Here is a 12,846-nt window from a genome sequence, read left to right as displayed (position 1 = left end):
TCCATCTCAACCCACTACGCCCATATCCCTCGATGCTTTGACCATCCAGAAATCTGTTTCTTTCTTAAACGTATTGTGTGTCATGGTCTCCACTGCTTCCTCTCATACTGAATTCCACAGTTTCACTACCGTCAGTGAAGAAATTTGTCTTCAGTTCGAAATGGTCCACCCTGTATTTTGTATTTTGAGACCATGATCCCTTACTCTAAGTCCCACACACTGTTGGTGTCCAGTGGATCCTGTCAGAAGTTGATACGTTTCAAAGAGATTCTGTCTCATTCTGCTAAACTTTAATAACCCCCTCGATATACAAGCAGTTGTAGTGTTTTAAATGCAATAATTACTTCAAGCAGCCAAGTGCAGAAAACAACCAAGAAATTAAAGCCTCTACTACTTTGTAGAGAGCAAAATAAAGATATGAAATGGGGTTAAGATAGAAGTTGAAATATCCTCAATAGCCTTAAAGATATATATTTTAAAATCTAGCTAATCATGAGAGACTTTAGATTAGATTAGATTACTTACAGTGTGGAAACAGGCCCTTCGGCCCAACAAGTCCACACCGACCCGCCGAAGCGCAACCCACCCATACCTCTACATTTACCCCTAACCTAACACTACGGGCAATTTAGCATAGCCAATTCACCTGACCCGCACATCTTTGGACTGTGGGAGGAAACCGGAGCACCCGGAGGAAACCCACGCAGACACGGGGAGAACGTGCAAACTCCACACAGTCAGTCGCCTGAGTCGGGAATTGAACCCAGGTCTCAGGCGCTGTGAGACAGCAGTGTTAACCACCGTGCCGCCCACAGACTTTGAACATTCTACAAATATAAATTACTTTTTTCTCAGCTAGTTTATTTGTTAAGTGGTGGCTATGCTGGGGTCGCTGTCAAAAACTGAGTTAAACTTCAGGAACAGGGAACAGGAATTAACTTGCTACAGTTTCCTCACAAGTTGAGAGTGTCAAGTGGGAATCTCTATCTAAAATCAATTGATTTTGATGATTACCAGTTTTGATAAAATGCGATTTGGTTGAGGTGGGATGTTTCACACCTTCAAGATTATTGTATTAATCTGCGTTGATGTTATAGCCCAAATATGTGGTCAGATTCAAAAGGGATGATGACGGTCAACACTGACAATTTACGATCAAAATCTCCACAACCTCTCATTCCTATGGTATAAGTTCGTAGATTCAGCAATAGTCCTGAAAATGTGTTGCTGGAAAAGCACAGGTCAGGCAGCTTCCAAGGAGCAGGAGAATCGACGTTTCAGGCATGAGCCCTTCTTCAGGAAGAAGGGCTCATGCCCGAAACGTCGATTCTCCTGCTCCTTGGATGCTGCCTGACCTGCTGCGCTTTTCCAGCAACACATTTTCAGCTCTGATCTCCAGCATCTGCAGTCTTCACTTTCTCCTCTCAGCAATAGTCCTGCCAAGTTTTACTTGTTAAAGTACAACGGGACAGAGCAATAAGCGTAGACAAGCCAAGCCTACCCGGATATGGTGCTAATGTCCAATTGAACTGCAAGAGGATGATAAGAAAACAAAACAAGCAGTAGCATATTCGGGAATTCTGACCCAGTCCCTCAGGTAACTCAGCAAAGGTTAAATTCCATTGCAATGACGCCAGCACATTGTCATCATAGCTCACTAATAATTCATCTGTGAAGCGTCTGGGGCTTAACAAATTCCCTTTTACAGGATGAGAGAGCGTTTGCCCAATACACATTTCAAAGGCTGATGGCTCACTGTAATTTCCTGTTACAAACATATGGAAGTTATCCAAATCAAGTCATTGAATATGAAAATTACAAACAAAGTCTGTAATCAAATTATCTCTGCCCAGTCGAGGAACACTGATCAGTCTCTGCCAAGAATGTTATCAAAGGAAGCAGGCAAATTCTTAACCTCTTTGTCTTAACTTCAATCGAATGGACCCCTGGGTTCAGGTTGAATCCTGAGATGAAGGACTTGCCTGCTAAGATGTTGATGGGCCTTATACCCTTTGGAGTTTACAAGAATGAGATCTGACCTTAATTAAATTTATAGAATTCTGAGAGGGATTGACTGGGTGAATGCTAAGATGATGTTTCAAATCATGTGGCATAGTTTAAAAATAATGGACTCTCATTTAAGATGGAGATGATCAGAAATTAATTATCACAAATAGTCAGTTATCAGTCTTTCATAGAAAGATAGATTGCCTACAGTGTGGAAGTAAGCCATTTACCCACATTGACCCTCTAAAAGAGCATCCCACCCAGACCAATCCTCCCAACCTTGCATTTCCTGTGACTAATCCACTTAGCCAACACATCCCTGGACACAATGAGCAATTTAGCACAGCCAATCCACCTGATCCACACATCTTTGGACTGTGGCAGGAAACCCACGCAGACGCAGGGAGAACCTGCAAACTCCACAAATTAAAGTAGTAGAGCCTTTAATTTTTTGGTTGTTTTCTGCACTTGGCTACTTAAAGTAATTATTGCATTTAAAACAGTACAACTGCTTGTATATCAAGAGGGTTATTAGGGTTATTTAGTGTCAAGATATGTTTTAAACAATTTCTGCAGAGGTGTTATTTTACATCAATGCAACTTGAACCCAGGTATACTGGCTCAGAGGTAGGGACGCTACAAGAGCCATCCTTCATTTAGAGTTAACCGAGCCCAACCTGCATGTCTACAGCTGAAATAAGTGTGGCAGACAGATCAATTTAGGATTTGGCTCCTTAAAAAAAAATCTGATCAACAGTATGCGATAGCGGATCTATTGAATAGAAATGTTTGTGTGCCTGTTGTCAGCAACGTTTCTGGAATTTATCCAAGCTTATAGTTGAGGTTATGCTGGTATCCTACCTTTAAGCCAGAAGGTGTGGATTCAAATCCCACCTACTCCAGAGGTGGGTCTGAACAGATTGAATAAAATGAGGTGGCCTGGCGAACTGAGTACTTCACCATTCTTGGAGGGGATGGGGTTAGCTTTCCCAGATTTCTTGTTAAACCTCTGTCTGTAGGAGGTGCTGGCCATCACTCCTAGCTACTCCCCTCCTGAGTTTCTTTCCATTCTGTACAGGTGACTGTTTCTTAACCTTTGATGGGAGGAACACTTGCACCTCTTATACAAGATATCTCAGGGCTTCACAAAGCGAGGGCTAGGACCCCAAGTGGGGACTGAGCTGAAATGTTGGCGTCATGGGCTCCTAGATGATAATAGCTGCTGTAAAGATCTGAAGTAGTCATAAACACTGCTTCCATTCCAACATACAAAGCCCTCTGCTTTCACAGGCTCCTTAGCTCTCAGTTCACACTGAGGGGGTCATAACTACTTTAAAGTTTTAAACTGGGAATCACTGTGGGGAAAAGGTTTGGGCGGCACGGTGGTTAGCACTGCTGCCTCACAGCACCAGAGACCTGGGTTCAATTCCCACCTCAGGCGACTGACTGTGTGGAGTTTGCACGTTCTCCCTGTGTCTGCGTGGGTTTCCTCTGGGTGCTTCGGTTTTCTCCCACAGTCCAAAGATGTGCAGGTCAGGTGAATTGGCCATTCTAAATTGCCGTAGTGTTAGGTAAGGAGTAAATGTAAGGGTATGGGTGGGCTGCGCTTCAGCGGGTCGGTGTGGACTTGTTGGGCCGAAGGGCCTGTTTCCACACTAAGAAATCTAATCTAATCTAAAACCTTCCCAAATTAACTTCTGTAATTTGCATCTGTTGGGACAGGACTTCTGTCCCCGTGTTCGTTTGGAGGAGAGAGACACCGGGTCTGATTAAAAGTATAAACAGGTTTAATGAGAGAGAATCGTACACGGTACAGTGAGGTGTCTAGCTCACTGGAGAAGGCGCGTTCTGACTATATTTTTAATTTGTCTATCCTTTTGTTCTCTCACATTCCAGAGTTACATCCTCATTTGGTAAAATGCAGAATTTTAGTATGTCATTGGTTCTCACCTGATAACATTCTATTACCTCAGTTTGAGCTACGTGCATTTAGACACGGCTCCAATGTCCTGTTATCTCTCACCCTCCCTGGGGCCTCTTCAGGCTGTGCCATCAGCTTTTCAGTCTGTTCTTAGTGTAACATAATGGCTTACTGTTGTCTAGTGAAGCTAACAAGTTCCAGACTTGCTAATACTACCTTACGTGAGCACTACCTAACAATAAAGTTTCTTACACTACCTAACTTTTAATAATGGATCCCAATACATCTCTGTTGATGATGCTCCTGTTAATTTGTGGGTCAGCTGTGGCTCAGTAGATCGTGCTTTTGACTCTGGGTCTCAAGCTTCCACTTCACAACCTGAACATTTAAAATAAAAAGGCCGACACTCCAATACAATAGAGGGAGTGCTGCACTGTTGGAGGTGCGATCTCTCTTGGTTGAGATGTTCAACTGAGGCACTGCCTGGCATCTCTGGTGGATGCAAAATATTTTCAAGAGTATGGTGTTAGAAAAGCATAGCAGGTCAGGCAGCATAAGGAGCAGGGGGGACAAAAAACCCTACATTTCAGACATGAGCCCTTCAATCTGGAATTCCTGATGAATGGCTTATACCCGAAACGTCAACTCTCCTGCTCCTCAGATGCTACCTGACCTGCTGTGCTTTTTCAGCAACACACATTTGACTGATCTCCAGCCCTCACTTTCTCCTGAGTTTTATTCCAGCATTTTCTGTTTGCGTTTCACATTTCTAACTTTTCTGATGCTGTTTTGCAGACAAGCAGAAGAGTTAATGTTAGTCATAGCTGCTCAAATAATCGAGTTGTTTTTTTTTTTAAACAAAAAATCACTCATGGGAGCAGGGGTCACTGGTTGTACCAACATTCATTTCTCCATTCCTAGCTACCCTTGTAAAGGCAGTAATGAGCTGACTTCTTAACCACAACAATCCCATGTGCTGCAGGTAGACTCAACACCCTTGAAAAGAAATTCAGGGTCAAAATTCTAGAATTCGTCACATTGATTGTGGGAGCTTGCTAGGAGTATATTTGCCACTTTCTTAAAATTACAAGATCACATTAAAAATTCTTCATTGGTAGTAAAGAGCTTTAATATTAGAAGGATGTTGTGAAACTTGAAAGGGTTCAGAATAGATTTACAAGGATGTTGCCAGGGTTGGACGATTTGAGCTATAGAGAGAGGCTCACTAGACTGGGACTGTTTTCCCTGGAGCATCAGAGGCTGAGGTATGACCTTTGAAGTTTGTAAATGAGGGGCATGGATCAGGTAAATAGACAAGGTCTTTCCTTGGCATAGGCAAGTCCAAAACTAGAAGATGTAGAAGGTTTAAGGTGAGGGGGAAGATTTAGAGAGGACCTTAAGGGACAAGTTTTTCTACAAGAGGATAGTGCATGTATGGATGAGCTACCAGAGTAAGTGGTGGAAGCTGGTACAATTACCACATTTAAAAGACATCTGGATGGGCATATGAATAGGAAAGCGAGGGATTGGGCCTGGTGCTGGCAAATGGGACTAGATTAAATTTAAAAGATATCTGGTCAGTGTGGACAAGTTGGACTGAAGAGTCTGTTTCTATGCGGTTTATGACGACATGAACTGTTATATTTCAAGAACCAAGTGTCTTAACATCTTGACTGACAAAATATTTTGCCATGGGATGTTTCACTGTGATAGTGTCTACACTGCATTGAATTTCAAATGCTCATCCTCAGCACAAAGAACATAAACAGCCCCACACCATTCTGAAATGGTGGTCAGTGCTCTCATTCTAACATCCTTCATCTATCCCAGCCCAGCTTTAAGAAACTCTTCCTAACCAGTTTTAATTTTTAAAAATTTTCCCCCAGACAGGTCATTGGTTTCACTAGATGGGTCAGTATTTATTGCCAACCCCTAATTACACAGGAGAACGTAGTGGTGAGAAGGTAGTGGTATTTATGGTTGGGCATAGATAACAGCACAGTTACCTAAATTTTTTATTTTAATCTTGAGCTCAAATCATTATGGTAAGGTATCTCTGCTCATTTTTTTTTTTAAAATCCAATCAATCCCTGAAAAATATGAACCAGCATATGCTAGTGACTGTAGGTGTTCATGTTTTCTTGAAGCCCCAGATGTGAACAGGGAACTAACCTGGAGGTACAAGGATGTAATTTCTCTACATTTAGTTTGATTCTCTTGCAGCTTTTAAACAGATTATTTAAAAAAATGACATTTGAAAAAGAATTTTTGTTCATGAAAGTGAGTCCACTGGTGCCTGTAGTTTAAATTTTTCAGCACAGATGTTCAGAAGTGACAGATTTAAATGCAATTTAAAATTGAAGAACAATAGGTTGAATAGGTGTGGAATGATATGAATTGCTACAACAGCAACTTTGAGACAGTTTGACCTCTATTAAAACAACTATGTACAGCATGCCAAGTGAATGAACAATATATCCTAGCTTTGATCCTCCAACTCAATACACAAGTGAGTGTGGGCACACCTTAGCTAATAAGTTAGGGTCAATATTAAAATGCTTCTCAAAACAGAGAGGCTTCATGGTTGGACTCTGCATTAGGAAAGGGGGAAGCAGATACCAGCGAAGCCATATGTCCTCATTGGGAGCAGAGGGAGAATCTGATATGGGGTAAGCACCCAAACCAAAGACACCTCTAGAATGCACATGAATCAGGGCACCAGTCTGCATCACAACCCATTGCACAAGTGAACTGAATTTTAAAGACTAAATTATTTGACTATCAGTAAATGGTGCCTAAAGCCACCAGTCTTTGTAGGGAGGAAGGAAAATCTAAATTGCCATCAGCTACATATGTAATTACTGTTGCAACATTCAGACATGAAGTTGTGGGAATACAGGTAAGGTAAGCAGTCAGGCACATCCAGTCCATTGTTTTAGCTATGGATGTACTGACCAAGGCAATCTGTGGCTGTTGAAGTGTGGCCCATTGCTATCTGCTTTATGGTCATTTCAATCTAGGCTGAAATCACCCACAGTTTACTCATTAAACAGATCAATTCTTAACAGTTGCCTCCACACCATTTGTGCAGAGGGTGTCCTCACATGGGCTGCTCTGGAAGGACCCTGCCATGCTATAATAGTTGGGGTACTCTACTGTAGAGGAGTTAAAGCAGAGGGTGTAAGAGATATTTAAGTATTTTCCCTAAAAATATTTTATGCTATGGAAATCTGGGTTGGAGGGATGTGCAGAGAAGGCTCTGGGAAGTAGCAACTCAGGTTTTCCCCACATGTAGCTGTGAGGAAAAAAAGGGACCCAAAAATTACACATTTTAAAAAGCAAAAAAGTTTCATCTGCAAAACAATGCATGGTTTGTTCCAATCTTGACCCACAAACACCACAATTAAACTGTTCAGATCATAACCAGATACTTAAACCTTCATAGCACTGATACCTGCTATGGCAGTTTGTTCCTGGCTGTGCAGTACAGCCCTGCAGAATTCTTTAACCAAAAGCTGGTCACCCATACAGTGACTATTTGAAGTAAAAATTTTAGCCACATGTAGCACACTGAAAATCCTCAACTCCACACCAAGCTTTTTTTGCATGGATTACATTGCAGTTGACTTTTACCCAACTAGCTTCAGGGGGGGGGGGGGGGGGGGGGGTGTAAAAGAAAAGCAGCATTCTATGGGATTGAACTACTACAATCTTATTTAAACAGGGAGAGGCTTAATGGCCTTTAGAAGTGTTGGTTGGCATGTTCAGCAGGGTGAACTTGTGATACATGAGGAGTAATTTGAATTGGAAAAAAAAGTGAACTTAACACTAGCTTAAATTGCTTTGTTAGTTTCTTCCCTCATGGAGGGGCATTTAATAAGTTAGTTCATGAAAGAATTTGGTAATCAGTCTTTAGAACCCCTTTTGTTGAATAAAAACATACAAAATTTACTGGAAAGACTAAATACCAGAGGAAAAAGTTTCTCCACAAAGTGTATTCCAGTTTCCAGTCCAAGACTGGACTCATTTATGGTTTGGTTTGATAGGTGGGGTTGGGGAAAAGTAGTCAGCAAGGTTTATTCAAGTTTAATTTGGAGATGGTGTGGATGGCAGATACTGAGAATTCAGTTACTAAAATGGAGCTGGAACCAGCACAGCAGGTCAAGCATCGGAAGAGCAGGGGAATTAACATTTTGGACAGGAGACTTCATCAGGACTCAAGGGTCAATGGACAATAGGTGCAGGAGGAGGCCATTCAGCCCTTTGAGCCAACACCATTCATTATGGTCATGGCTGATCATCCCCAACCAGTGCCCTGTTCCTGCCTTATCCCCATAACCCTTGATTCCACTATGTGCTCTATCCAAGACTTGGCCTCCACTGCCTGAAACAGTCCCCAGCTCTGATGTTGCTTGACCTGCTGTACTGTTTCCAGCTACTCAATCTTGTTATTCCCATTACAGAAGTTACAACCCAAAGACAAAGTCAAAAGTCTAAAACCTTTATTGAAATTGTACTTCACCTTTCAATTGCACAAATTTAGAACACCATTATTAACCTATTAGTTGCAGACATAGTTAAAATGATTCTTCTGTTCACTAAAGACACATTGAATTCTCACTAATATGTTTACAAAAATGGGAATGAACTCAGCTCAAAATCTGGCAGAGTACAGATATTGCATTTACAATTTCAAAAGTAAAAACAAGTTCACAGTTGCAATGTCCTATTTAACACTGAGAAAAGGTATGGCATTTCTAGAGCTTCACTGAAGCAATTCAAAGAATGTAATAACCTCATTGGAGAGATTAGCATTTACCTGTAATTGTGAGTATTGCTTCAGTTAAATTCATTGCTAACCTGGTAAAGATGTCTCTAATGAGAAAGACCACTTACTAGTGTAATGAAGCTTTTACTACAAGTCCATGCACTAGTACAAAAATGATATTTGATACAATTGGCCAGTATTCTAAAGGACACTGGTTAAATTTATCCAACCATCAAAAAAGGACTTAATTCAGGTATCAAGAGCAGATTGCTTTGATTGCAAAGACAGACCCCACACACTTCAGATGGTGATGTGCAGAATTATGGAGTTGTCCTTACTGCAGCTGGGATAAGAGCACTTGTGCCAAATAGGTGAGAGAAAAAAAAAACAAGGGTTGAACAGATTACTTTCATTTCTAGTGCAAGCAAATAATTATGATTCATAACTGGAATAGATAAAGGGATTTTGCATTTTTAACAAAAAAAGTGAAGCTACATATGCTAAAATTTCTGGTAATATTGAATTTTGGGAATATTTATGAATTGTTGCAGGGCAAGGAAAGTGCACGTGACAAAATTGGGACTGCCACAATACCCTAAAATAGGCATGTTGCTAGATTAATCCAGTGGACTTATTAATTAATCACTTCCAAGGAAAAGAAAGTCATTGCCAAAAGGAAGCATTAGAGTGAACTGTAGTGAAAGTTAAGCTAAACAAATTAATTGTTTTAGTTTAAGAAAAGTGTTAACTGCCACAAACTAGTCATTGGCTTTGCTGGTTAGTCAGTGACTTGTTAAAAAAGGATTTTTGTACAAGTCTTTCTACTTTTACAGTAGAAAAGTCACTGACTAATGAGGGGTACATGAAAGCCACTTGTGACAGGAAAAAAAAAGTGTTTTCTATTAACAATTCAGTAAGTGCTCAAATTTCTATTCAAATAAGAATGCCAGAACTTCATTTATACTGAATATTTTGTAGCATGTATTCCGACTAAAAATTGCAGACTTGTTTTACCCCCTCCAAAAGAAAGTTACTGTAGACAACTGACTGGCTTCAAAAGTTCCAGTTGTTCTCTAACCATTAGTTCCTCATTTGCTTGACCACCTTTGATAATTAAACCTGTTCAGTTTGTTAGCTGCACAGTGCATTGCATGCACAAGTCTTAATTGAGAGTTCTGGAACCCTTAACTTATACCAAGTTGGATATTATTTCTTGCAGTGTTTGGTGAATCACTTGACTGGTTGTGAATCTTCCAAGTTTAACAGATAGCAGAATGCTCAGATGTCATGCAACACCAGCTCCACATGCAAAAACTTGCCCCTATGATTATCTTGTAGTATTGACAGGGGCAGATGTTGGAGGAGGATTGCGAGCACAGCTTAGATTTTGTGTGGCAATTGCACATCGGAGTGGCCATAACACAATGCCAAGGAAAATTATGAGTACGAGTATAAATAGTACTAGTCTCTTCCAGTCACCAAGGAGACCGAAGCAATTTAGTAGTCTATTGTCTATTACTGTGGCAGGAGGAGCTGCATTTTCTGGTTTTGTTTCACCAATGTCAATACAGATGCAAAAGTCAGAATTACCAGGCTCTTTTGAGTTCTTGCAGCACAGTTTCTTGCCTTCCACCCATACTGGTTCTTCAAGTTGTAGCTGAGGTGGGAGCTGAGCGAGTAGCTCTTGGCTTGTTTTTAAGGCAGGAGTTCCATTTTCAGGCAACGCTGTCTGGCTCCTGCAAAGTGGGCAGATGATATCAGAGGACTGGTCAGCTGGTGTGCTGGCTGCCAGTCTGGCCAGACACTCCAAGCAAAAGGCATGCTGGCACTGCAGCAACTTGGGAGTCTTGAAGGTGTTGTCATAGGAACTGAAGCAGATTGTGCACTCCAGACCTCCATCTGAGCTCCCGTCAGAGCTTTCTACACGAGAGCAAGTCTCCTCAGGGAGAGAGTCTTCAGTGTGCCATACATCCGTGGAAGTAGACATTGTGCACCTGATGGAATTAAATTTAAAAATGTTGGGTAGCTGGTTAATAATGAGAGCGAGGCAATGAATACATGCAAGGCTTTACTGAGCCACAAGGCTATAGTGGCATGCACCACCAGCATTTCAAGAATCTTAAACTGCAGTCAAATTTGGGAGACATTTGTCCCTGATCACAAAGGAAACAAATGCCAAGCAAGTTTCTTGCTCATTTAACCAGGTTCACACCTTCTAATACATTTTCTGAAAGGGAGGAACTATGTTACTTCACAAACAACTGAACCCAACGCTAGAACAGTAGTGACAATATTCCAATATAAAAACATTGCTTCTGACTGGCCCTTATCCCCCAGTAAGATTGGATCCTCAAGGAAGGCTGACCCAAGGCAAGACCATGGAATGGGAATAACCCATTTGGCTGTTCTACTATTTATTGGGATCATGGTGGGTTAAAAGGAAATACAGACCAACAGGTCTTTGGGGAACCTTATCAGCCAGTCTCAAACAAGGTGCAGTCACAATAAACAGTTTGTGAGCAGTGTTCTTCCTGAAACTAAACCATACACCAAGGGGTCACGGGGAATTTCTTGAAGAACTTCCTGAAATGTACTTAGACATTTAAAACCTGTGGGGTTAGAAATCGGCTGCAGACAGTTTCGCAAACTAATAAAACACATTCAGAAGAGGCAGGGGATGGACCGGAAAAGTCCTAGACCAAAATAGTTATATAGTGACTAAAGCCTGCAGTATTAGTAAGAGTAATTCTCAAATCTTTTAAGACTAGGAAAGAATTCTATAGAGAAATTCTAAAATAACTGAAGCTAATTAATTAGTTAGTTCAAATAAAACATCCTTAATTAAAGTGGAATTAAGGAAATTTTAATCACGCGATTAAATCCTGGATTCTGCTAGCGTTTAATTCAAGTTATTGAAATCAGGTGGGCGGGAGGGGAAGATTTAGCTGAAACGAGTTATGAACTAGTCTTTGCTTTTTGAAAACCAAGTTGTCCAGTGTAGATGTTTTCTAGAGGCATACTTTTCAGCCTAACCAAGGGACGGTTGGTTTTTAGTTAAACTTGGTAGAAAGCGACTCGAGGGTGTCAAAAGTTTCATTTAAAAGAAAACCGCGATTTGGGTTATTGGTTGCAGAGAAGAGCGGTCTTTCCGCCTTTAAAAGGAAATTTTGGATTTGAAAAACAGCCACTGGTTCCAAGCGAGGAAGCCATTCGGGTCAGTACACGCTACACCTAGCCTCACTTTTTGCCTTATCCACACTTATGCAAAAGTGGAAATGGTAACAGATGCTGATCTTGAAGAGTGCAAAATCCATAACATTTTTGTACAATACATGCTGGAATACATTCCACACCAAATAATTTTAAAAAGTTTATACCAGAAAAAACGTTATAAATATTGAAGTGGAATGTGACGTGTTACTGATTAAGTGGTATTAAAAACGAATCAGTATGTTTCCGAAAGATCTTGCTTCACGAACACTTGAAGTTTGTACAAAAAAAAGTTATTTTAAAATTAAAATAATTCAAAACAAAACTACCCCCACTACTTAATGTAGGGTAACTCAAAGTAAATTCACACATTTTTTTCCTCTTTTTGACAGTAACAGTGTTTATACAAACATAACTTAGTCATACCTTGTTCTGGGTGTTCCTCAGCCTACAGAAGTACTATCCTGAAAGCTGTTCTAATGAGGTTGAATGAAGTATTCCCGCCGCTGGTGTGGTTTTTATAGGGGAGTGACTAGCGTGTACTTCCTTGTTTTGAGTTGATCCAACCTGAACAGGCTTTGAGTGCGCAACGTGTGAGTGGTTTTCAGTAATTTGTGAGCTGGACTATGATGAGAAATTGCCTTTCCTCCCTCGCCTGGTGTCTGGACGTTTCGGATTCACCTGGTCCCCCGAACTCCGGAAAGCACACGGGGATGAATCCGCTTTTTTAAAAAACAAGTGGGACTCTATCCCAAAAAAAATCGAGGAAGTCTGGACAGGAGGAAAAGTCATAATATGGAATCTTTTCCCAAACATTCACAATAATGCGATTTTTTTTAAACTGAAGAGGTCATATCGGCGGATTCAAAACATTGGCTTTGTTTTCCTCACCACAGATTTTGTTTGTATTTACATTTGGGTTTCAATAAATTGGCAACAT

At 40.8% G+C, this 12,846-nt stretch overlaps 1 protein-coding gene across 1 annotated transcript; it reads right to left on the bottom strand.

Moving 5' to 3' along the window:
• Nucleotides 1-8,439: 8,439 nt before the first annotated feature.
• LOC132833657 (RING finger protein 223) lies at nucleotides 8,440-12,408 on the bottom strand. Its single transcript, XM_060852100.1, has 2 exons — nucleotides 12,333-12,408; nucleotides 8,440-10,690 (listed from the first exon to the last, which is right to left on the bottom strand). Exon 2 carries the CDS (start codon nucleotides 10,681-10,683, stop codon nucleotides 10,024-10,026), a length of 660 nt encoding a protein of 219 aa, XP_060708083.1. The 5' UTR covers nucleotides 10,684-10,690; nucleotides 12,333-12,408; the 3' UTR covers nucleotides 8,440-10,023.
• Nucleotides 12,409-12,846: the final 438 nt, after the last annotated feature.

The sequence above is a fragment of the Hemiscyllium ocellatum genome, chromosome 37 (assembly GCF_020745735.1).
Source record: "Hemiscyllium ocellatum isolate sHemOce1 chromosome 37, sHemOce1.pat.X.cur, whole genome shotgun sequence".
Taxonomy (NCBI): Eukaryota; Metazoa; Chordata; class Chondrichthyes; order Orectolobiformes; family Hemiscylliidae; genus Hemiscyllium; species Hemiscyllium ocellatum.
Note: the sequence above shows the minus strand (reverse complement) of the source record. Positions and strands in the feature narration are given on the sequence as shown.